The sequence below is a fragment of the Neomonachus schauinslandi genome, chromosome 13 (assembly GCF_002201575.2).
Source record: "Neomonachus schauinslandi chromosome 13, ASM220157v2, whole genome shotgun sequence".
NCBI lineage: Eukaryota > Metazoa > Chordata > Mammalia > Carnivora > Phocidae > Neomonachus > Neomonachus schauinslandi.
The window spans coordinates 87,852,598-87,877,765 of record NC_058415.1 but is presented as its reverse complement, the minus strand read 5'-3'; the positions used below and the strand labels follow the sequence as shown (position 1 = coordinate 87,877,765).

Sequence of the window (25,168 nt, the reverse complement as noted above, 5' to 3'; positions counted from 1 at the left end):
ATGGGATTTGGGAACGCTGGGCCAGATTCCCTGTCCCTCCCCGCAGCCTTACTGGACCAGGGGGCTCCTCCTCCAGGGCCCCCCGTCTCTGCCCCATCCTCCCTCCATGCAGCGGGCAGCCGTGACAGGGGGCCGGGCTCACCCTGCATTCTGAGCTGGAAGTCCTTGGCCTGCTGGCCGGCGGGGCTGAAGGCCAGGCACTTGTATTGGCCCTCGTCCCCCAGGTGACTGCTGGTGATTCTGAGAACCTGGCCGTCCTCCTGGAGCTGGATGTGAGGGTCTCCTGGGAAGATGGGCCTGGAAGGGCGGTCATGAGAATACCACCAGTTAGGGCTGGGCTGCACAGAGGTGAAAAGCAAATCTGAAAGGTTCACAGTCGCCGGAAAGGTGCCCCTCCACCAAGGAATGCCTACGGCGGAATACTATTCAGCCACGAAAAGCAATGAAGTGCAGGCACACCTCACCTTTTCATGCGACACAGATACTGCGTTTCTTATACATTGAAGGTTTGGGGCAAGTCTGCATCGAGCCAGCCCATTGGTGCCATTTTTCAAATGGGGCTGGCTCACTTTGTGTCTCCATGTCACGATTTTGACCATTCTCACACTATGTCCAACTTCCTCATTATTATTATATTTGTTAAGCTGTGATTTGTAACATCTATCTGTTTCTCACACTATGTCCAACTTCCTCATTATTATTATATTTGTTAAGCTGTGATTTGTAACATCTATCTGTTACACGTGATGACGACTCGCTAAGAGCTCAGATGGTGGTAGCATTTTTTAGCAATCAGCTATTTTTTTAAGATTTTATTTATTTAATTTGATAGAGAAAGAGAGCACAAGTAGGCAGAGCAGCAGGCAAGAGGGAGAGGGAGAAGCAGGCTCCCCACTGAGCAGGGAGCCCCACACGGGGCTCCATCCCAGGACCCTGGGACCATGACCTGAGCCAAAGGCAGACGCCTGACCGACCGAGCCGCCCGGGCGCCCCAAGTAGGTATGTTGTTTTTTAGACACAATACTGTTTTATGTTTGACAGAGTGCAGTAGAGTGTCACGACTTTCATGCGCACTGGGAAACCCAAAAATTCATTGGATTCGCTTTATTGTGATATTTGCTCTCTTGCCGTGGTCTGGAGCTGAAGCCGTGGCATCTCCGAGATGGGCCTGAACCCATCCCTGCTCCAGCATGGATGAACCCCAAAGCTGTGTGCTAAGTTAGAGAGGCCGGACACAAAAGGACACGTACTATATGACTGCATGGAATTCATCTGAAATACAGGCAACTCTATGGAGACAGAAAGCAGACTAGTGGTTGCCAGGGGCTGATGGGTATGGGGTCCCCTTTTGGGGCAATGAAATGTTCTGGTACTAGAGAGAGGTGACTGATGGTGTGCCCCGCTCTGCGGGTACTAAATACTACTGAAGTGTGCACTTCAGAATGACTGATTTTATATTTTGTGAATTTTACCTAAAAAAAAAAAAGTTTACAACAAAAAGCAAGACTGGCTAAGTAATGAGAAAATCCTGCCGGGGGAGAGAGGGGCTTCCTCGCCGAGTTCGCCCTCCCCAAGGCCCCCCTCCACCCGGCCCCGGCCTGGGTGCCACCCCCATGCCATCCACTGGGAAGACCACTCACTGCCCGTCCTTGATCCATTCCACCTGGGGCGCGGGGACCCCCGAGGCCCGGCACTCCAGCTTCACCTCTGTACCAGCCAGGCCCAGCACCTCCTGGGCAGCCCCGGCTCCCAGCACGGAAGGAGGGACTGGGGGTGAGGGGCAGAGGGGTGAAAACTCCTCAGATCCTGCACAGGCAAAGGCCCTGCGGTGGGCCTTCGTCTGTGTGGGTCCCCAGCCCGGTGCGCCCTTCCCTCCCCATCCGTCCTTCACTCGAAGCTCCCTGGCTGGGTCGGGAGCCCGCTCTGCACCTTCTCAGCAGCTTGCACGACTTTTGTAGCATGTAACACAATACTAATTACAGGGTTAATCATCTGACTGTCTAATGTCTGTCCTGAGAGCTCTGTGAGGACAGGGACGGGGTCTGTCGTGGGCCCCTCTGTGTCCCTGACTCCCAGTAGGCAAAGTCCCCCTCCTCCCCAGCCCCCACAAAAGGGTAGGGGCTCAGGCCTCCCTCACTGAGCACGAGGAGATCGAAGTCCTTCTGGGCAGTCCCGGCCTGGTTCTCTGCCCGGCAGGAGTAGAGGCCAGAATCGCCCTCCTGGATCCTGGGAAAGTGGAGGGCCCGGGGCTTGTCCAGGAGACAGTGATGGCCCGTCTCAGGGATCTGGGCAAGAGAGGCCAGAGGAAGCTGGTGAGAGGGGTCTGGCCACTCCCCAGCATCAGCAATAAGAACCTGAGGCCCAGGGAGCTGGTCGGTGGCTTGGAACCTGGGGCTTCTGACTCCCAAAACAGTGCTATGCCCCCTCCACCATGCAGCCCCCGGCTTCCTTGTGGGAACGCAGTTCTCCACTGCCAAACGCATTCCCCCAAACCTCTGTCACATCTCCTTGCCACACCTGGCACATGCAGGAACCCACCCAGAAGGTCTATACTCTATCCAAATCCCACCCACGGCCCGGCCCCCCCAGAGGACACCCACCGGCTGCCCATCCTTGAACCACACGATCTTAGGGGCTGGAAAGCCATTCGCATCACACTCCAAAGTCAGGGACTGCCCGGCCATGCCTGACACATTGGCCCTGCGCCCGTCCTCCCGGATGCTAGGGGGCACTTGGGAGGAAAGAGAAGCAGAGAAGCTGTCCCTCCCCGGAGAGCCAGGGCTACCCAGACCCCATCTGGGCTGCTCTTCCTGGCCTGGACAGCAGTCCCAACTCCTGCCCGTCCCTAGATTCTGGGGTCCCAGGATGCCCACTCCAGTCCCTGATCTGGCCACCAGGAGCCATGTGGACCTGGGAATGCCGCAGAACCCGCCCTGGGACCCGCACACCCCAGTTGTCCCTGGGCACCGTGCCACTTTCTCTGACATTCAGCTTTGCAAGATGCCGGAGCCCCCAGATCCACCTGGTTCTACTTACACCTGTTGTCATGGTCACCTGGGAAGGACCCCTGAGTCGTAATCTCTGAAGGTGGGGCCTGGGTATATCTTTGTAACTTCCCAGGCAAGTCATTATATAGCAGGCCAGGGTGGCTCGCAGCCTGCCCCACCGTGAGCTCTCGGGCTCTGGGGACCTGGCGCCACCACACCTGGGGTGCCACTGGGAGGTGTGTACAAGCCATCCCCCGCCCTGGGGTCCCTGCTTACCATAGACCACCAGCTTGGCTCTCCTGGACGTGGAGCCTGCCTCATTGGTGGCCTGGCACTCATAGTCTCCGCTGTCAGTGGGAGAAACTGAGGCCAGAAACAGGGAGCCTTCATCCAGCACCTCCAGGCCTGGCCGGCCACGCAGGGGCTCCGAGGATGGGCCCTTCCGCCACGTGACCTGTGGCTTGGGCGTCCCTGGCAGGGCGCATGGAGTCATCAGCACGAGCATTCTGTCCTCTTTCCCCTCTGCACCCACATTCCCCACCTTGTGCAAATGTCGCCGACGCTCCAGCGGTGATTCCAAGCACCTCCTCGCCCCCTAGGCTGACAGGAGCAGCTCCCTCCAAGCTGCAGGCGCCCACACGCCCACTGCGTCCCAGCCAGGGCTGCAGGGCCACCGGTCTCCCAGTGCCGAGGGTGACAGGCAAGGGGCCAGAGCCCTCTTCCCAGTTCCCTTCTTTCTGCTGGTCACTCCCAACTTTCTACCGCGCACAGGATGGCTTACTTAGATTTCTTCTGTCTACCGCCCCTCTACCCCCCCCCCCCACCAAGGACCAGGGTCTCTGCTCTGATTCCCTGCTGCCCCCCCCCCAGCTGCAAGCCCAGGGCTCGGCACATAGGGGGCGCTAAATGAGAGAGCGAGCCTGCGGCGCTCAGCACCGCGAAAGGGGAGGCTCGGGCTCGGCTGGGCTGCTGTTCCCTCCACCGGCATGGGGCCTGGCACTGCTGCCCCCCCAGCCCCATCGTGATGCCACAATCGCCCTGAACTCCCTTCTTGGACGCTACTCACGCCGGACTGCCCAAGGTCCATCTCTGCCACCAGGCCGTTGGCTCACGTGGCCCGGCACACAGAGGATATGGAATACACGGTGCCCCCCTGGGGCCGGGCACACGGGGGGTCCTCAGATCGGGGCTCCGGGGATGACCAGGCCTCCTGAGCGCCACACATGCCCAGTGGTCACAGCAGAGCTGAGGTCACAAGCGTTCCCCCCCCGCCCCCACCCCACTGACCTGCTGGACAACGTCAGGACAAAAGCCCTCCCCTGCCCACCTTCCTTCCCAGGCGCCACGTAGGACGGGGGCACTCCCCAAACTCCAAGGACAGCACCCTGACACCTCGGTCACCCCCCTCCCTCACGGCCAACGGTGGTCAAGGGGACCCACAGTGCGGGCAAATCCACGTGGGCGAACGCAACGCCTCTCTCTCTCTCTCTCTCTCACCCCTTTATCCTCAGCCACGGGCAGGAAGGGGTGGGCGGGCCCGGGGCGCGGCAGGCAGGACGTGGCCCACCCCAGGCGTCCCAGGTGCCGCGGCCTTCTGGAAGGTCCCCGGCCCACTCGCCCTGCGCTGAGCGCTCGCCTTCAGTTCTGGGACTCTGCCCGCCACCTAGACGGCGAGGAGGGTCGTCGCCCACCCGCGCTGCGCTCTCACGCTCTGTGCCCGCCCGTGAGCCCGCTGGAGCCCCCACTGCCGGGGGCCTGCTCCCCACTGTGCACCCGCACGTGCGAGCACGCACACAAACAGCAGGCCACACACACACACACTATGCCCCCCCAGACCACACGTACACAACATATGCACATATATGGTACACACCAAATACACACCCCCCCGACACACGTCCCACACACACAACACACGCACCACAACACGCATACACAACACACACACAACACAATATACGTACACAACACAAATACAACATACATACACAACACATACAAATACACACCACACAACACACATCCCACACACACACCACACACACCACAACATACATACACAACACACACACCACACGACACACACAAACACCATGCCACACACACCACACCAACACATACACATACATACACACCACACACACACCCCTCACATACCACACACACACCACGCCACACACAGAAATGCCATGCCCCACACATACACTCTACCACATCCACACCACCCACATATAAGCCACACACCACATGCACAGACACACACACCCACCACACACACTCCACAACACACAATGCCCCTCCTAGCTCCTCAGCTTTTCCAGAGAGGTCCACCGTACTCCCATCCTCCCACTATGCCAGGGACCAGGACTTCAGAGCTGCTGACCTGGAGGGACATTGAGTTTTGAACCCTGGGACTTTTAAAAAAAATGCAAAACATCTAACCCCTCGATGAGCTCTAACCACAGAACTGCCCTATAGCTCTGCCCAGGTTAGATTCCAGGGGACTCAGAACTATGGGTGAAAATCCCTCACCTCACCTCCCCACTCCTATCACAGGGGCCAAGAGAGGAGCAATGATGGGCCCCAAATCACGAGCAAGGCAGCGGCCAGGCTCCTGGCCTCCCCGTCCCACCCCACAAGGAACAGGTGGGTGGTGTCACCCACCGCAGGTACCAGGGCTCCCGCATTCCGGGCACTGGGCTTGGCACTTTCTCCTTAGCCCTCCGAGCCCAAGGTCACACGGCAGGTGAATGCCAGCGCCCAACACTGCCCACCAGGCAGCTACCTGCTTGAAAGGGAGAAGGCCAAGGGCAGCCCGGGGGGCAGGTGCAGTTTATCAGAGGGGGCTTGGATTATGCTGATTCAGCTGCAGTCTGGCCCAGAGGACAGGCCCCTGACTGACCAGAGATGATGAGAGGCACCCAGGGCAGGCAGGCCACTGGCTGAGTGCCCCTTCCCACCTCCCAGGACTGCATAACGGCTGCCTGCTGTCACCACAGACAGGCACAAGGTGGCGCCCTAGGTGAGGGTGGGAGGTCAGCCCTCCAGGTGGGCGGGTGTCCCAAAGGAGCCCTGGAGGTTTCCCGATCTCCCACCCAGTGCCTGCCTCCTACCTGCCCCTCCCTCAGGCCTGTTCCAGGGACTTCCCTGGGCTCCTGGCAGGAGAAGGGCAGCGGAGACTAGAACCAGCTCCTTCCAGACTTTTTATAAGCTGCCCCTGCTCCTCAGGCCAGACGCCCATCCAGCACATTTCCCTGGGCCTCTACAGTGTGCCGGGCACGGTGCTGACACCCGAAATTCCTGCTGTTCCCCTGAGCCCTCCCAGCCGTCCTGCATGGAGGGTCTGGAATGACCCCACTGTACAGATGAGAAAACGGAGGCTCCGGGAGAAGGTATGCACTGCCCCACGGTACCTGACCTGGAAGGGGCCACGGCAGGGTTCAGCACTGGGCAGCTGACCACAGAGGTGGCTATCTTGGCCCCACACTGTGATGCTGCCCCCAAGGAGGCCCCCAAAGGGCTAGTCTGCCTAGGGCCACGTGAATCCATCCTCTGCTGGAAAGTCTGGGGTGGGCTTGAGGAGCGGCAGGGGTCTCTGAGCCCCAATCCCAGGACCCTCGGGCCGTCCTCACCCAGCTGTCATGTTCCCCGGAGGGGCTGGGGCTTAAGGGACACTCGGGACCCGCGTCCAACCGCACCACACATTGTGAGTCACCTCCTGGCTGTGTGACCTCTGACAACTTGCTTATTAAACCCCTCTGGGCCCAGACTGCCCCTAGGAAAAAAAAGTGAACCCTAATACCCACCCTACAAGGTTGTCGATAGGATAAAATGCCTGGCATGGCCTGGCTGAGAGTGAGGACCCCCTAACCCTCCATAACCCACGGGCCTAGCCCACAGGGTGTGACCCAGGGCGCTGACATGTAAGGGGTGCCCCTTCCTAGCCCAGCCCACCCTGGGCCCAGCATCACCTCTGGCCCGGCACGGCAGGCTCGCGTTCTCTCCCATCACTCTCTCCAGCAGGCCGCTGCTCCCATCGGCCTCCCAGTGCGGCGGCTCTGGGGAGAGATGGCGTGGCCGTGCTTACCCCCAGGGCCAGTGGAGAGGGCGTCCCATCCACAACCCAGCCGGGCATGAGGCCCTCAGCCTCGGGGCCACTGGTGCCGACCTGCCTCCCACCGGGTGACCGACGGAGAAGCCACCGGGGCCACGCAAGGCTCCAGGGGGCTTGGAAGGTGGAGCCTGGCATTGTCCTGGCCTGCATTCCCCTCAAGCTGCAGCTTGCCGGGTTTGTTTTCATTCCAAAAGAGTGTGGGGTGCCTGCGTGACTCAGTCCGTGGAGTGTCTGACTCTTGATCCCGGCGCAGGTTGGGATCTCAGGATTGTGGGATCGAGCCCTACATCGGGCTCTGCACTCAGCACGGAGTCTGCTTGCCCGTCTCCCTCTGTTCCTTCCACCTTCCTCTCTTAAGTAAATAACATCTCTCTTTATTTTTTACAAGATTTTATTTATGAGAGAGAGCGAGAGAGAGCATGCACGCACAAGCAGGGGGAGTGGCAGGCAGAGGGAGAAGCAGGCTCCCGGCTGAGCAGGGAGCCCGCCCCACTGGGCTCGAGCCCAGGACCCTGAGATCAGGACCTGAGCCGAAGGCAGACGCTTCACCGACTGAGCCACCCAGGCGCCCCATAAATAAAATCTTTAAAACCAAGTTCATAATAGCGCAAATGAGGCACCACCGATCCAGACCCCTCGGGGCACCAGGCACTTCACACACATTCTCTCCCTGACTCCTCACGTATTATCGGGCCCATTTTCCAAGGGAGAAAACCGAGGGCCAGAGAGTGAAAATAACTGGCCTACAGTTGTTCATCTGGAAAGTGGAAGAAGCCGAGCCTCGGCCTGGGCACCTGCTCTTTGATCACGACCCCGTGGCACCTTCTGTCCACGCCAGAGGACAGGGTACCCATGGGGATCCCTCACACAGGACAGCCCCACAGCCTCAGGGGACCAGAGGCTGGGAGGTAGGGGTCACGCATCCCAGAAGCCCAGGCTGCTGTCAGGGGAGGTGGGGAGTGGAGAGTTCCGGGGTTCAGGGGAGACTCACCCAGCACCCAGAGCTCCAGCTCCCAAGCATCCACACCAGCGCTGTTGAAGGCCTCACAGCGGTACAGGCCGGCGTCAGAGGTTTGGATGGCAGAGAAGTGGACAGAGCCCTCAGGCCCCACACCCTGCAGGGCCACCCCGTCCTTGGACCAGTTCAGCCGAGGCTCTGGGCTGCCCTCGGCCACACAGTTCAGGTCCAGAATCTCTCCCACCAGCACCTTCAGGACACGTGGGCCCAGCTGCACCTGAGGGGGCACTGACAGGGCCCCGGGGAGGGGCATCAGGTCGTGGGGCCCCAGGTGGGGGTCGCAGAGCCCAGACCCCTCGAGAGGGCCTACCTTCCCTCCCTTCTGGATATCACCAACCAGCAGAAATCACCATGGGGGGTGGCCTAAGGCTGACCATTCCTCATTCTGTCAGGAAAGGACAACAGGACACCCCATGTGGACGCCGCCCCCAAAGTGAACAGAATCTGGCCTTTCACCTGAACACACGTGCTCTCATCACAAAATCGCTCTTCCGTGCTCGGCTGCTTTCTCCCCACCACCACCTCCCCCATCCCCCGAGCCCTCTCTGCCCCTCACCCCCCCGCCCCCACATCCTCCCACCCCTGGGCTGGGGAAATGTAGGTGTTCATTTCTACCACATTTACACCTCCTCCATCGCATTTGGTCTTTCCTACAGGCAGGTGATATCACGCCCATTTTGCAGATGAAGAAAGTGAGGCTCAGGAGGATTATGTGATTGACCAGAGTCACCCACTCCCTCAGCTGGTAGGAGCTGGAGCCTGCCTGGCTCTGTCCGACGCGGCCCCCCAGGGCCTCGATGTCCAGGAGCAGGAGGGTGTACATGCCCCGCCCACCCCCACGCCAGCCGAAAACAATGCAGCCTTCCCTGTGCCGAGCACCCCCTTCTGACAACCACGGGATGGGCATTACTGTGGCCCCCGCTTCACGGAGGAGGAAACCAAGGCTCAGAGAGGCTAAGCGGCTGGCCAAGGTCACATAGCCAGTCCGTGGTAGAGGCAGGATTCAAATCCAGTCCTCCCAACAACTCTGAGGCCCTACTCGTCACCCAGCCCCCCCACTGCCACGTCTCTCAGACGCTCATGCAAACCCACAGCAAACCTTTGAGCTCCCTCCCTCTCTGAGCCTCAGCCCGTCCACCTGGGAAATGCGCTGCTAGCTTAGATCAGGGGGCGCTTTTTCCGTAAAGGGCAAGAGAGTAAATCTTTCAGCCTTCACAGGCCGGATGGTCTGTCTCTCAGCTACTCAACTTGCCACCATGGCACGAAAAGCAGCCAGAGACCACACGTAAATGAGCGTGTGAGGCCGTGCCCCAAGAAAGCTGGTTTTATGGACACTGAAATCTGAATCTCATGTAATTTTCACATGTCACAAAATATTATTTGGGTTTTTTTCCCCCAATCATTTAAAAATGTGGACACCGTTCTTCACTGGTGGGCCATATGAAAACAGGAAATGGGTCAGATGGGGTCCAAGGGCCAGAGTCGGCTGACCCCTGTCTTCAGTAATTCCCTGGGGCTTTTGGAGATGACAAGCTCCCTGCCTTTTTGGTGGAGTGACTCCACGGCTGGCTTCTGTGGATGGGACCTGGACACCCAGGGGAATGTCCACTCCTGGGGCCCTAGCCGAGCCAGGAACCAGAATCCCTTCATGGGTCCCCCTCCTGACTTCTAAGCCTCTACCGCCCTAGGCCTTCGCTGGGCCTTGCCCTCTATTCTCAGGGCATCCCAACCAAGGGTACAGGAGAAAGGAGAAAGGGAATGAGGAGAGACAGGGCTGAAGGAAGGCAGGACGCGGAGGGGAGGGGAGAAAGCACTGGAGGGCCCCCATGAAGAGGTGACAGAGCCCAGCCTGCAGAGAGGAAAGGGCACGAAGAAGGCCTGAGAAAGACAGAGGGAAGGGCGGGGCCATGGGCGAGACCCAGGCCACCAGCACAGGCCTACCTTGCACCCGGAGGACGTAGTACCGAGAGGCGGACCCGGCAGGGTTACTGGCTGTGCATCCGTAGAGGCCACTGTCACCGACCTGGGCCTGGGCCAGACGCAGGGAGCCTGATGGGAGGAGGCGATGCCTGCAGAGTGAGGGCCACTGGTGAGACCACAACCAACCCCACCCCTGCTGGAAGGACCTCAAGACCCAACTTGAACCAACCACCTCCTCCAGGAAGCCTGCCAGGACTGAGGCTGTGTCTACTACCCACCCACCCTTTGGTCCTCCCCCTGCCCCACCTCCACTTCCAGGCCAGGGCCAGGTCTCACCCCAACTGGTCTAAGACATAAAGAGCACTGGACTAGGAATTCACAGCTTGGGGTCAGGTCCATACTCTGAACTCTTCCTTGCTGGGTAAAACAGGTCCCTTCCCCTCTTGGGGCCTCCATTTCCTTATCTGCAAAATGGGCATACTAAGAAGGCCTATGTCTGGGGCTGGTGAGCGGATTCCACGTGGGCTCAGCCCAGGGCCTGGCACAGGGTCACCAGTAACCCCCCGCTTCCTCTACTGCACGCCCTACCCTCAGGCAGGGGATGAGTCCCCCTTTGCTCGCCCGTCCCACGGCTTCCAGGGAGAAGCTGCCAGCCCAAAAGCCTTCTGCGGCTAAGTGTCAGGGCCGGCCAGACTCAGAATCCGGTGCTGTTTGGTGCTCTGTTGCCCAGCATTGTGCTGGGCCCTCCGGAGGAAGCCATGGAGGCTGCCCATCATTGCCCTCCCCCATCTGGCCCACCTTGCTAAAGTCACCTGGCCCCCATCCCAAAGAGATCGGGGACCCCCGGCCAGACTCCTGCAGCTGGGCTGGACCCCAAGGGGCCCATGCAGACATGATGTCACCGGCCCATATGTGTTGGCTCCGTGAAGCCCCTGTCCCCATAAATCGAGGAGGGCAGCTGCAACCACTGGCCCCAGCTGGCCCCAACTGCAAGCGGCCAGCACGGGGGCGGGGGACCCCAAAGAACAGCTCCCCAGCCTGTGCTCCCAGTATATAGCTAGGCTCTAGAGACCCACAGGTTTCCTCCTCTGCAACACGGAGGTGACAACAGTCACCCTCTCCCAGGCAGCTGCGAGCAAAGTGCTGGGCATGCCCTGCTCAAACAGGTCAACGTCGCCGGCAGTGGACTCTCTAGGCAACCTCGGGCTACTACTTTGGCCCTACTGGGCCTCTGTCTCCCCATCTGTAAGATGGGGTAATAATCCCCCAGCTCAGCAGCCCCCTCCTACAGAGCACCCAGCAGGCACTTGGCGCAAGTTCTCTGAGGACAGCTCTAAGTGACATGCTGGGTGGTAGCCTCAGAGCCCAGGCACTGGGTCGGACCACCGGGGTCCAACCTTGTTTGGCCACATGCTTGCTGTGGGAGGTTGATCTAGACATTTAACTTCTCTGTGCCTCCGCTGTCTCGTTCCGGAAACTAGAGACAACAGTAGCACTTATCCCTCATAGGGTCATCGAAAGAACAGAATGGCCTAATGCACAGCACGGTGCCCAGAACACAAAGGTACTCAGCAAAGGACAGCTGTTACCATGGTGATGACAGTGCGTGTGCAAACAATATGCGATACAGTTCTGCATTGTTTAAAACATATCACTGGCTTGACGTGTAGGTATGTAGGTCTGATTCATTCATTTTTCACTGCTCTATAGTATTCCCTTGCATGATCACAGCACAATTCATGAGCTTGTTCCTTTTTGGTGGACATTTAAATATTTAGATTTTTTTCTTCCCTCCTTTCCTCCCTCCCTTCTCTCTCTCTCTCTGTCTCTTTCTTCCACCACCAGAGCTCTGTACACACAGCTCTGTGTCCTGCAGGCATGGGAGCAGGACTGCTGGGCCAGGGCTCATATGCCGTCAGCTCTCATTGGCACGGACCGCCTCCCGATGCCTTGTAGGGCTCAGCTTCTCATCAGGATCTCCTGGCTTCATGTGAAACACGCAGATTCCCAGCCCCACCCTGAGACTCTGATGGGGGGGGTGGGGCAGGAATGGGGGTTTTACCAAGACCCTAGCTGGCTGCGACATAGGTGGTCGCGACAGAGGTGGTCAAGGGACCACCGCCCAGGGACATGAGGAAATGCCCCTACCCTGGGGAGCAGCATGGCTGAGCACAAAGGAGCAAGGCTTTGACAGCAAGTGGCCCTCCGTGAACCACCTGTCTGCTTCTTTCAGGCTGACCTGGGGTCAAGGACTCCGTCTCCCTAAGACTCAGTGTTCTCATCTGGAGTCACAGGAGCTGGTGAGCATGAAGGGACATGCAGCCTATGTGCCTGGGGCATAGTGAGCGCTAGGTCAACAGCCCTGCTGTTAGCGTGACCATGACTCACAGCGTCTGCATTCTCGTTGCCTGTCTTCAGTCAGCTGGGCTGCCCTGAGCTGGCTGCTTAATCTTTCAAAAGGGAGGAAAAACACCACCTAGATCCCGATCCGTCCCAGTGACAGGGGAATGCTTCTCCCACATGGCATCACTTCTCTGGCTTGGTTTATCTTATCTACAATCTTTTTTTTTTTTTTTTTTAAATAATGTTGACATCCACCAAACAAGGACCAAATCATTTTGAGGCTGGAGCATACACTCGGTCACACTGGGAGCAGGGACATGGTTCCCTCCCTCCCAGGGCCTCGCTGCAAACCTCGGCTGGCAAAATGGGGACAGCATGGCTCAGGGGAAAGAGGTCTAGGGTGGGGACCGGAGTTCAGGATCCGAGGGCTGGTCCTACTGCAGACATGCTGAGCAACCTCAGGCAGTCGGGCGATGTCTCTGAACCCTGATTTCTTCATATCTGAAGAGGCAGCTCTGGATTCCTTTATTCAGAAGTTGCCTTCTAGTTCTGAGAACTTTAGAGACCACAGAGCCCCTTGCTCGCTCTCTCTCTCCCTCAACAAGACCTTTAAAGGACAGGAAGTAGGAGCTTCTGGAAAAAGATAATAAAAGAAATTTCCCCAAGTGGAAAATTCCCCACAATGAAGGTAGGCAGTTTGTCTTTCTTAGGACCAGCCCCAGGTCATTTCCCAGAAAGGGAACACTGCTTGCTTTATCACAAAGGAAAAATGGAATGCAGGGAAAATCCAGCTTACAGATGGACAAGCTGAGGCCTAGCAGAGGCCAAAGGACACAGTGCCTGCCCCATGCAGCCTGAGTCTGCTGTCACTGACAAAATGACCATATCACTGCCTTGCTTTAAAGCCCTCTGTGGCTGCCCACTGCTTGCTTCCCCAAACCCAAGCACAGTGTCCTGGCCTGTGTGGTCCTTCACGGACCAGTCCCCCACCCCACCCCAGCTGGACAACCGTTCTTTCTAGAGGGACCAGGTTCATCTCACCCCCGCCCCTTTGCACATGCTGTTCTTTCTACCTGAGGCATTCCCCCACCTCCTGCTCCCCTGGATTACACCTGCTCAACCTTCAATACTTAGACATCCCCTCCTCCAGGAAGGCCTCCAGCCTTGATGCCTCAAAGCTGGTAGGTACAGCCCATGGATTCCCACAGCTGCCTGACCTTTTCACCCCCCGCCCCAGCCTTCCCCCTCCCCGGCTTGTGACCCAGCTCTCCTTCCCCTTTCTCAGAGGCTTCGCAGGTCTGGCAGCTGCAGCCCAGGGGTGGGGGCCGGGGAGAGGTGGGAGGAAGTGGGGAGAACACCACCACTACGTGTGTGCGGCGTGATCAGCAGCAGCCCCTCCGTCATGGCGGGAGCAGCCAGATGGCTCCCCTGAAGCACCCAGATGAGAACAGGGGAATTTCCTGTTTACGACATGCACCAGGCCCGAGTCGTCACTGTTGGCTGTAGCTACAAGGTTCATATAGACACGTGGATTGGGGGTCGGATCTGAGAGGTGCCCACCTACCCTGCCTAGTCCCTCTGGTTCTTGGAGCTCCAAGGGGGGGACCTACCTGCCCAGAGAGACCAAAGAGCACCTGATAGAAAGTGCTCAGAATCAAGCCCAGAGCTGGGCTACACCGTCAGCCTCATTCCCAGCACACACCTGGGTGGCAGCCTCCCTCAGGGTCACCTGTCCAGCTCCCTCTCCTCCTCTGTGGCTCAGGGAAGCCACCCCTACAGCCCTGGGCGATGCCCTGCGTCTGGTTACAAGATCCCGGAGCCATTATGACATTCATCACTCTTGTGGTCACCTGTTGATATTGATGCTTCCGTAAGTGGAGGGGCCAAGGTCCGGCCCTGTCCCCAGCCCTTAACGCAGGCCAGGGCCCAGAGTAGGTGCTCAATAAACATGCGATGGCAAATCCCAGCTGTCCACGCACGCACACTCCCTTCCCCACCTTCACTCACACTGTGTTCCCCCAACACGGTCTCAAGGGCACTCTCCTGCCCTCCAGACCCCCTTCAAGTCAGCACATGCCCCAGCTCCTCCACGAGGCCCTCTGTGACGCGTGCCCTGCTCTGAGCTGCGTGGAGCCCAGTTCAGCCAGCTGCTCATTCATTCCCTCACTCAACAAAGAGCCGCGGGGTTCCAGGTGGGCCAGCCGCTGCAGGGTTAGAGAAAATGCTCCCGTCCTCGGGCTGCTCAGAGTCCACGTGGCCTGTCTATACCCAGTCCCTCTGGCCGTGTCCCCTTTTGCTCATCCTGCTGCCCCCGTTTCTAAAGGGCCCTCTGCCGCCCTTCCAAGCTCACTGCATGAGCGCGGAGCCTTTAGGAGGAGGATCGGTGGCTGTCCAACGAACAGCACTCCTCACGGTCACCCGCCGGAGGCCGGTCCTCACCCACTTATGCCCGCCACGTGCCCGGGTGGGTCCCGTGTCTGCTGGGACTGGGGGCGGGGGCTCCAGGCCGCCCGCACCCTCACCCACCGATGGCCGCTCTGACCCTCATCCCCTTGTTGGGGCCATACCACAGAACCTTGTAAGGAAGCCCCAGATGGAAAAACCAGTCTGGAGAATTTAGGAAGAGGGGCCTGACACCCACAAAAGGGCCAAACACGACCTGGGTGAGAGCGGGAGGATGTGCCATCCCCATGAGTCCAAGGAAGAGCCCAGCGAGTCCCACACAGAGGGCTGTCAACGACTGGGCACCTCCTGTGTGCCACGCACATCTCAGCACCTACTACGCACACTCTCACTCGAAACTCCCAGCAGCCGGGCCTGCGAGGGAGACAGAGCCTGCCAGGAGCACCCTCTTCTGCAGAGGACAAAACGGAGACAAAACAGAGAGATGAGGCCACCCAGCTGGTCAGGGCAGAGCGCGGACTTGACCTTTGGATGCTGCGACCATGCTCCCAACCACCGGGGCGCTCCAAGTGTTTGCTTCTAAAGTTCATTGCACTGTCCAGAAAGAGAGCTGCTGGCCTTAGGCTAATGAGACCCTACCTCAGAGCTGCTAGGCAGGAAGCAGCGCGAGCTGTGAGCATCCACCAAGGTGAAGACCCCACAGGGGGGCCCTGGGCAGTCACTTTTCTCCGGGACCCCCAGAACCCAGCTGCAGCCCCGACTCTCCACTCGGGGCTATCCTCGGGAAGCTCCCTCCACTCACTGTCCCCTCCCCGCCAGCTTCCCCCCACCCCCGGATGCATCTGGATTGGCCCTGTGTGGGACCCTGGCCCGCTGCCCCCGGGGGCTGGAGCCCGAGCCAGGAGCACTCACAGCTGTCCCAGCCACACCTCGGAGCCACAAACAAACACTGTTGCCTGGAAACCCCACATCGCCCCAGCATCCCGGGGCTGAATCATGGGATCGGAGCCACTAAGAGTTCTCTGGCCACCATCGTCTGCCCAACCCTTTCATTTCTCAGACGGGAAGACTGAGGCCCAGAGAGGGGACAGGTCTCGCTCAAGTTCACTCAGTGAATTGGGGACCAGGCTGGGATGGGACCCCAGGTCTTTCACAGCCCGGTGTCTCTCCGGGAGCCTTTGCTGTGGCTCGGGCCTGGGCACATGGGCTTGCTCGTCAACCCCGCTGAGTGCAGGTCCGAGAATCACGACTCTGTTTTTCACAGGCAGCAGCTGCATGGGGTAGGAAGCACCCGACGACCATTCCCACCCCCAGACTCAGTTGTTTGCTTTTGGGATGATACCCCAAGGAAACGACCCAGAAGATAAGGAGAAGCATTTGTGGGACGATGTTCCAACAGCCCGCTGATCACCACTGAGAACTGGCAATAGAACACATGCCCCAAACAGAGGAGCAGCCTAGCAACCATGAGAGCCGAGCGCCCTGGAATGTTATTTTGCCCTTTAAATGAACAGCAAGTGACACGGGCCAGGATGAATCAAGAAAATGGGGAAATGGGGAAAAAAATACCAGTGATGAAGGGCAGAAAAGAAGGTACACTAAGCTGGATCCTATCAAAGCATCTGCGTGCACAGATGGGAAGGGGGTGCGGACGCAGGTGGATGGTTTCGAGTGTTAATGATACTCAAGCTCCTAGAGTTGTCTTTCCTTTAGGACTCATTGACTCAGAGGACAGAGGAGCCCAGAATATTCTCTAGACCCTCCAGAGAGAGCAGGGGCCTGCCTGACCTTGGCCCAGAAGCCTGATGGGTACGGGTCAACATGTTCTCACGTCTGCGTGCAGGTCCCTATGTGTCCGTGTTCGTGTCTGCACACTTGTCTGTGTCTGTCCGTGTGTGTGCATGTCTGTGTGTCTGTGCTGGTTTGTTTGCATGTGTCCATGTCTGTTCATGTCTGTGTGTGTGTGTGTATGTGCATGTTAGGACCCAGCCCCGGGAGTGGGAAGGTCAGGATCCCAGTTTCCCCACCCCGTGTGCTTCTGTTTCCCTTCTGTGCACCGGGCATGGTGTCGCTCATCCCAGCTGCCTCTGGGAGGGTTGGCAGGTGATGAGGGAGGAATGGAAATGCAGGAGGCCTCAGGGACTCACCCACATCGTGCTTCTCAACCTAACCGCACCACAGAGTTGCCAGGGAACTCTCAAGAAGCACCAGCCCTGGACCTCTGCTGGCGACCCTAACCGCAGCCAAGGCTGAGAGCCCCCCCCACCCCCCACCACCTCCAATGTCACCCGGAGTCAGGAAAGACAGGCCCCAGGCAAGCAGGGAGCAGACACTGGCCTTTCACCCCTGAGGACAGAGGAAGGGGCCGCGGCAGATGAGGCACTGGATCCCGGAGGCCCATGAACACCTATGACTCGGAAGACTACATCCGCAAGCTTCCAGAATGGCCACTTGGATGGAAGCTGAGCTTTGGAACCCCACCCCCGGAGAAGGACGAGAGGAAGGGCAGTAAGAAGGAGCAGGCCGACAGCAGCTCCATCCTGCCCAGCACGGCCACGCTCTGCTCGGTGCGTATTTCCAGGAGGGCTTTTAAATCCTCATTTTCTGGCTGAATGGTTGTATGACTAAAGGCACGTGTGTCTGTGAGAAAGCAGAGCTCCGTTCTGTGCAGGGAAGCTGTCAGCGCCGCGGTGAGGCCCAGAGAACCGTGGGGACCCTGAGCCTGCGAACCAAGGTCAAACGCAATCAAAGTTGGTGAGGTTACTCAGCTCGGCCAGCAGCAGAAACACCCCAAAGGCCCCTCAGCAGGGGGATGGATGGACAGAAGGTGGTCTTTCCACGCAAAGGAGTATTATTCAGCCACAAAATGGAAAGAAGTCCTGACCCACACCACGACATGGATGAACCTCCCAAACATTATGTTGAATGAAAGGAAGCAGACACAAAAAGCCACATGTTATATATAGGATTCCATTTCTACGAAACATCCAGAAGAGAGAAGTCCAAAACCAGAAAGCAGAGGAGGGGTTGCCAGGGGCTGGAGTGGGGGAGGGGTGGGCATGGTGTGGGGTTTGCAGGGGCAGGGGGCTGCTGAAAATTGCTGGAAATGTCCTAAAAGTAGTTGTGGTGTTGGTTGCACAACTCTGAATATCCCGAAACCCGGAACTGTCCCACATGTGGATGGTATCTCACTAAAGCTTGTATATTTAAAAAAGCAGGTAAGAATAAAATGAGATAACAGATGTGATCATTTTTTTTAAAACCAGACATGATGCCTTAGTTTGTGAATAGCAGCGGCAAAAAAGGTGGTATCAGAGGGAGCAGTTTTCCCGCACTTGACCACGTACTAAGTAAGCATCGTGCATCCCTCGTGAGCATTATTTAAACAAGGCCCACTTTACAGGTGGAAAAACAGGCCAGGAGGAGCCGGTGGCCACCTGAGGCCCCACAACTAACACGACACCAGCTGGCATCCGGGGTCGGGTACAGTGAACTCCAGGCCTAAGCTCCTTACCCAGCCCCGCCCCTGCCCAGGCCTATTTTCCTCCTCATTTAGATAAACTCCCAGAATCTCATAAATCTCAAGAGAAAGCTGTAAGCCAGCAAGAAGTGGAGAGGGCAAGGGAGAAAGAACAGAACTGAGGATTGCAAAAGCAGCTCCCACAAATTTATGGCTCCCGGTTGATCTATTAACACATCACAGTAAGGAGGGGTGAACAAATGGGTATGATGGTTCTTCATTTCAGTGGCGCACCCGGCCGGCCGCCGCCCACCGCACAGGCACTAACAGCAGGCTTTCTGGGAAGACATGGGGGCTCCCATGGTCTCCCAGCCCCGAGACAGGCAGTTGCACGAGACACCAACAGGGCACGGGGATGGAGGCGCTCCAGACCCAGCCCAGGCCCAGGACCCTAGCCTCATTCAGGGGTGTAGGCTTCGAGGTTTGGAAGGGCTCACCAAACAGATGCTCTGAGATGCACAGACGCACGTGTGGGCGTTAGGGGGGGTGAGGGCTTGAGACCTCCTGGGTCTGGAACTTCTCGAAGACCTTGCCAGGACTGATGTCACTGGCCAAAGCTTTCCCCCACCACTGCCCCCACTCCCGCCGACGTGGGCCCAAAAGTCAAGGGCCCCAGGAGTTTCGAGGCCTTCTCGTCTGGAACCACCGTCTCCCACAGCCTCCCTCTCTAGCCTCCCTCTCTGATGGCTGGAGAGCAGCTGAGTCAGAAAGCCCAGCCGCCAGACACCTGGGCTGCGGAGCAGGCGAGGACACAGAACGTGACATAGCCAGGACGCCGTCCCAACTGTGCTGCGCCTCTCTTCTAGCTGGGTGACCATGAGCAGCTCACCGCAGCTCGATGAGCCTTAGTCGGTCCGGACGGAAGGGCTGCCGTGCAGATGAATGGAGTTTCTGCCTACAGAACCCAACGCCAGTGCACGAAGCTCGGGCACATGTGACTTCAGAGGGGTCTCTCTCTCTTGGAGGGGTCTCTGCTCTCTTAGAGGTCCCCTGAGAGGCTTCAAGGGGCCCATGGACCAAAGCGCTACGTGTGGGGGCGCCTGGGTGGCTCAGGCGGTTAAGCGTCTGCCTTCAGCTCAGGTCATGATCTCAGGGTCCTGGGATGGAGCCCCGTGTTGTGCTTCCTGCTCAGTGGGGAGCCTGCTTGTCCCTCTGCCCCTCCCCTCACTTGTGCTCTCTCTCAAATAAATAAATAAAATCTTAAAAAAAAAAAAAGAAGTGCTACGTGTGAAGTTGAATACGCATCCCCCTGGGAGTGTCCACAGGGTCCCACACACTGGCTGGGCCACCGGCCACCTTGAGGCCAGTTTCCTCAAACCCCAAGCTCTGCCTATGTCCAGGCCCAGGGGCACACGGTCAGGGTTACCTGTCGGTGAGGGATGGCACAGGGTGGAAGTCCTTGGTCCAGGTGACCAATGGGGGTGGGGAGCCCTGGGCCTCGCAGTCCAGGGTCACCTCGTCACCAGCCTTGGCCACGACTCTCAGAGGCTCGCCTGCATCACGTGAACCATTCACACGGATCCTGGGCTCAGCTGTTGGTAGAAGCACGCAGCGACTGTGAGTCAGACAGGAAGTCACCGCACGGGGGCAAAGGGGGCCAGGACGGCTCCCCTAGGAAGCAGAGAGGATACTGCCACCCTGGAATGTGCAGAAGCGGGTGGGCTGGGCTCGGCTATCAGGGGAGAGTGCAGGTTTGGGGGTGGCCCCAGATCCAATGGTTCCGCCCAGTCCTCCACCATCACCCTCCCTCTGGAAGCTCAGCTGGTTCTGATGACCCTGACATGGTCCCTCCTGCTTCAATATCTGCTACCCGCTAGCTTGTTGGAATGTTCCCCGGGGACATTCCAGCAAGTTCTGTCCTCATCTTCTCCTTCTCCCTTCTCCCCCAGGATCATCCCAGTTATTCTGAGGATATCAACCACCAGATGAAGCACAATGTCCCTCTGGCTTTCTCAAACCCTGATTGGGGGTTTATAACAATCCATGCATGTCACCTCTTTCTCATATCAAGCTCAAGGCTCCTAATGACAGAGATTACCCTGCACGCCTCCTTCCTTATGCCCCACCCCCACATTCCTAGCCAGGTGCTCATACACGGACAGCAGGGGTAGGTGTCTAAGCAACAATAATTCAGCTAGCCAGCTGGGGACATCAAGACCCATGTAGCCCTAATGCATTCCCTTGCACATTAGAGAGAAAACCTCCCCTTTAAGAAAGAAAAATTTTTTTGCAATGTGAAAATATTGGTTATACAAGTTTATATAGAAAAACTTGGCTGTGCATTTGCTCATTCATTCCAGGCCATTCCTGAGTACCCAGCTCTGTGTAAATGCTGGGATGCAGCAGCGAAGGAGACAGATCCTGCCCCTGTCCTCACAGCATCAGGGCCCACAGGGAACACTGGTACCAAACAGCTCAATACACGATTAGTTATTTAATCATAGTTGTGAATGGTGTTACGAAGGGGACAGACTAGAGAGTATACAGCAAAGTGACTTGACTCAGTCTGAGGAGTCAGAAAGCCTACATCTGACCAATGGGAGAAGTCAGTTGGGCCAAGAGGGGGTAGGAAATTCCAAGCAGAAGGAACTGCACGTTCCAAGGCCCTGAGGAAGGATGCACCATTTAAGAAATCAAAAGGAGGCCAGAGGGTCTGGGGCACAGAGAATCGGGGAGAGAGGTGGGCAAGGGGGCTGCCAAGGTGGGAGGGGTCCAGTGTAGGGCCTGTGGTTTTCCAAGGCTTATTAAAGTGATGGCCGCCCATCATCTGCTTACAAAGGGCTGAGTTGGAACCCCTTTCAGAGTATGCACACACTACTGAGGACAGTGGCTGGGGGAGGACAGCTTTGGTCTGTGTGCCTTTCAGATGGGAAGAATTTAGAGGCAGGGTTGGCAGGGTACGGGGAAGATGCAGGTAAGGTCAGATTGTCCATGCCCCTGACTCCGTGGCTGCCAAGTCCCTCTCCCGGGAAGGGATGGTGTCACTCACTGTTGACAGAAAGCCTCATCTCCTGGCTTGAGAAGCCCACAGCATTGGTGGCCGTGCAGACATAGGCCCCGGCATCCTGGGGAGATGGCCGGGCGATGATCAGGGTGCCATCTTTGCTCACATTGTAGTGGGGACCCCTGGAGGTCAGGACATTGGTTTCCTACGGTAGAGTCACGGGTGACATCAGCAAAGCCCACAGCCCATGATGATTTGCATCATTCCCCTCCCCATGATGCACTGGGTCCACCTCTCTGGTTACCCTCATGCTAACAGACTCCTCCTACCTTGGTCCAAGTGATAGTGGGGGTGGGGACCCCTGAGGCCACACAGGGGAGAGAGGCTGGAACCCCTTCATTGGTGACATGGTGGGTGGCAGTGGGCTGGATCCGAGGTGGCACTTTCAAAAACAAACCAATTTTATAAACCAAGCTTCAGAGCAGCATTATTCACGGTAGCGAAAAGGTGGAAATAACCCAAGTATCCGCCAATGGGTTTACGGATAAACAAAATGTGGTGTGAACATGTAAAATATTATTCAGCTTTAAAAAGGAATAAAAGCCTGATAAGTACTATAACAAGAATGCACCTTGAACACAGTATGCTAAGTGAAATCGGCCACACACAGGACAAATACTATAGGATCCCACTCACATGAAATCCCTAGAATAGGAAAATTCAGAGACAGGAGGGAGAATGGTGGTTGCCAGGGGCTGGGGGAGGAGAAACGGGGACCTAGTGTTCAATGGGGACAGAGCTTCATTTTGGGAGGATGAGAAAGTTCTGGAGCTGGGCACCTGGGTGGCTCAATCGTAAGCGTCTGCCTTCGGCTCAGGTCATGATCCCAGGGTCCTGGGATCGAGCCCCACATCAGGCTACCTGCTCTGCGGGGAGCCTGCTTCTCCCTCTCCCACTCCCCCTGCTTGTGTTCCCTCTCTCGCTGTCTCTCTCTGGGTGTCAAATAAATAAATAAAAATCTTAAAAAAAAGAAAAGAAAGTTCTGGAGCTGGATGTTGGTGGTTGTATAGCAATGTGAATGTGCTTCATGCCACTGAACTGTAGGCTTTAAAATGGTTAAAATGGTAAGTTTTATGTTATGTATATTTGACCACAATTTAAAAAAAAAAAACACAAACTATTTCAACGAAAGAATACAAGTGGCATGGAAGTATCAACAGCCACACTTCTATAGATTCATGCCCCGGACGGAGGGCAGCCTGCACCTGGAAACCAGCTGTGCCATTTCTTTGCTCTGGGACTTTGATTAAACCACTTAATCTTTAATACCCGTATTCCTTCATCAGCAATAAAGCTCCTTAACCCCAATTCCCTGCCTACTCTCCAGGGATGGACAGATGAGAAATGGCAGCAAAGAGTGTTCACAGAACACAGTGAACTTGAAAACAAGTGCCAAATCCATTCTGGGCACCATCCAGATTTGCGGGGGAGGAGAAACCGGGTGTGGACCCGTCGGGAGAAGCCAAGGGCTCTGCCAGTAAGGGAGGAAAATGCCCTTCTGGATTCTTTCAGGTGGCCAAAGCCCGCCGTTACTACTGTTGAATGGAAATGAAGTGAGCCAAGAGCCAGGGCCGGCCCTGCAAAGGAGGCTGTCCTGTATGGGGTGAGAGGTAGCCTTTGCTGATCCTGAGATCCTGCTGAGTGACATGCCTCTCTGAGCTGTCATTTCAGAACAGGGAGTCTTTTAAACCCCACATCTTGAATCGGTATGAAATTTAAGTGAAACCTACACAGAAACCTACACAGAGGTCTGGCACATGGGGCACGCCCAGCCTTTGATCGCGTTATTAATTGGGAGTTATGAGGAGGTGAGACCGCGTTCTAGACCCCGCCTCCTTCTGAACTTTGGTTTTCCTCTAGAAAATGGGTAACAATGTCCTTCCTGCTCATCCTTGGGGGTTTTATGAAACAAATGAAAAAAAAAAAACAAAAAACGGGACGTTAACATACTTGGTAAATGACAAAATATAACCAAACTTAGTTTAAACTTCTTGTCTTATGTTAAAAAGAACAGTGGTAGCTGGTCGTGTGGGTGAAGGGAACAGGGGCTCTCCAACCCTGTGGGAGTGAGTGTAATTGGGTAAAATATACAAAAAGCCCTAAAAATGCGATTTCTGTCAGTCAAAAGTCAATTCTACATGAATGGGTTTATCCTAAGGAAAGAATCGCACATGTGGGCAAAAGTGTCCATCCTGGGAGCAACCCGACAAGAGGGGGCAGGCGAGAGGCTCATGGCTCATCCAAACACATCGTCTTAAACTGAGCCTTCTGAATATTTATTCACAGAAAATATTCAGAATCTCCTGTCAAGGGAAATACCCAGGTTGTAGGACAGTAATACAGTGTGGTCCCAGTTTGGTTTTTAAATATTTCTGTGTACGTATATATAAAGGATTTACAGAAATATGGATAGAAATACAGATACATAGGGCACCTGGGTGGCTCAAGTCACTAAGCGTCTGCCTTCGGCTCAGGTCATGGTCCCAGGGTCCTGGGATCGAGCCCCGCATCGGGCTCCCTGCTTCTCCCTCTCCCACTCCCCCTGCTTGTGTTCCCTCTCTTGCTGTATCTCTCTCTGTCAAATAAATAAATAAAATCTTTTTAAAAAAATACAGATACATAAAGAATTTATATGCACTTTATATAAAGAATGTAGGGGCGCCTGGGTGGCTCAGTTGGTTAAGCGACTGCCTTTGGCTCAGGTCATGATCCTGGAGTCCCGGGATCGAGTCCCGCATCGGGCTCCCTGCTCGGCAGGGAGTCTGCTTCTCCCTCTGACCTTCCTCCCTCTCATGCTCTCTGTCTCTCATTCTCTCTCTCAAATAAATAAATAAAATCTTTAAAAAAATATATTAAAAAAAAAAGAATGTATATATTATGTAAAAATTATTTACATACAAAGTAAATAAAGTTATATACAATTTAAGTTACACATAACTCATTACATATATAGTGTGTATAAATGCACATGTGTAAGCTCACATGTGTATAACGTGTGAAAGATACACACCAACATGTAAAATTATCTGGTTCTCCTTAGCTTCTGCATTGTGTTTTATGTGTCTCACCTCGAATTTTCCTACCGTGAAAATGTACTATCTGTGCAACTTTTTTAAACAGAAGTATTGAAGATCAAGTTCTCCCCCTGCCCCTTCCCCATCCTATCACACCCTGCACCCCTACCCCCCCCACCCCGGGACTCACCCTGGACAACCAACTCCACGTCCCTGTGCTGAGAGCCAGCCGTGTTGGTGACCACACAGCTATACCTCCCTGCGTCCTCCTGCAGCGCCCGGTCAAGGTGGAGGCTGCCATCTGCTCGGATGGAATGCCGGCTGCCAGGTGGGAGCTGGTAAGGGTGAGGGAGCCCCAGTTTGAACTGCGGCCCTACGTGGAGCCAGCTGAGAAAGAGCGTTCTGGAGAACCACACTGCCTGCCGGGCCAGTGGGGAGCAGTCTGGACTGAGAAGCTAGGGGTTTGGAGAACCCCTCCCCTTCCCTGAGACTCCTCCACCCTGCAGACCAGCAGGGCTAGGGGTCCTTGCTCCCACTCTCCCCACAACCAGCTGAACTAGGAGGGCAAGCTGCCTGACCCCAGTGGGCCGATGGGAGCCTCCCCCAAGAGTGCAGGGTTGGAGCCAGAGCCTTTACTGAGCAGGCGCTGGGGCTCCAAGGCCCTTCCACACTGAAGCTGCAGAGAGGAGGGACAGACTCCTGGGGGGAAAACAGAGCCACACAGAGTAGAACAGATGTGTGGCCACATCAGATGTGGTCCCAGAGAGAGAAGCAGAGACAGTGGCTCCTGGTGGCTGCCCAGATGTGTACGCACGGGGACCAGGGTGGGGCAGGGAGCACTGGTC

The 25,168-nt window shown here is 56.5% G+C and overlaps 1 protein-coding gene across 1 annotated transcript in view; it reads right to left on the bottom strand.

Moving 5' to 3' along the window:
• Positions 1 to 25,168, bottom strand: part of HMCN2 (hemicentin 2) — a 150,859-nt gene that overhangs the window by 72,806 nt on the left and 52,885 nt on the right. The window contains exons 19-30 of the mRNA XM_044920435.1: positions 24,514 to 24,658; positions 21,579 to 21,691; positions 21,295 to 21,454; positions 19,672 to 19,837; positions 10,061 to 10,188; positions 8,093 to 8,347; positions 6,959 to 7,045; positions 3,264 to 3,458; positions 2,601 to 2,731; positions 2,138 to 2,285; positions 1,641 to 1,767; positions 143 to 297 (exon numbers count right to left, since the gene is read on the bottom strand). Coding sequence (XP_044776370.1) covers positions 143 to 297; positions 1,641 to 1,767; positions 2,138 to 2,285; positions 2,601 to 2,731; positions 3,264 to 3,458; positions 6,959 to 7,045; positions 8,093 to 8,347; positions 10,061 to 10,188; positions 19,672 to 19,837; positions 21,295 to 21,454; positions 21,579 to 21,691; positions 24,514 to 24,658 — 1,810 coding nt within the window. The remainder of the gene's footprint in view (positions 1 to 142; positions 298 to 1,640; positions 1,768 to 2,137; positions 2,286 to 2,600; positions 2,732 to 3,263; positions 3,459 to 6,958; positions 7,046 to 8,092; positions 8,348 to 10,060; positions 10,189 to 19,671; positions 19,838 to 21,294; positions 21,455 to 21,578; positions 21,692 to 24,513; positions 24,659 to 25,168) is intronic.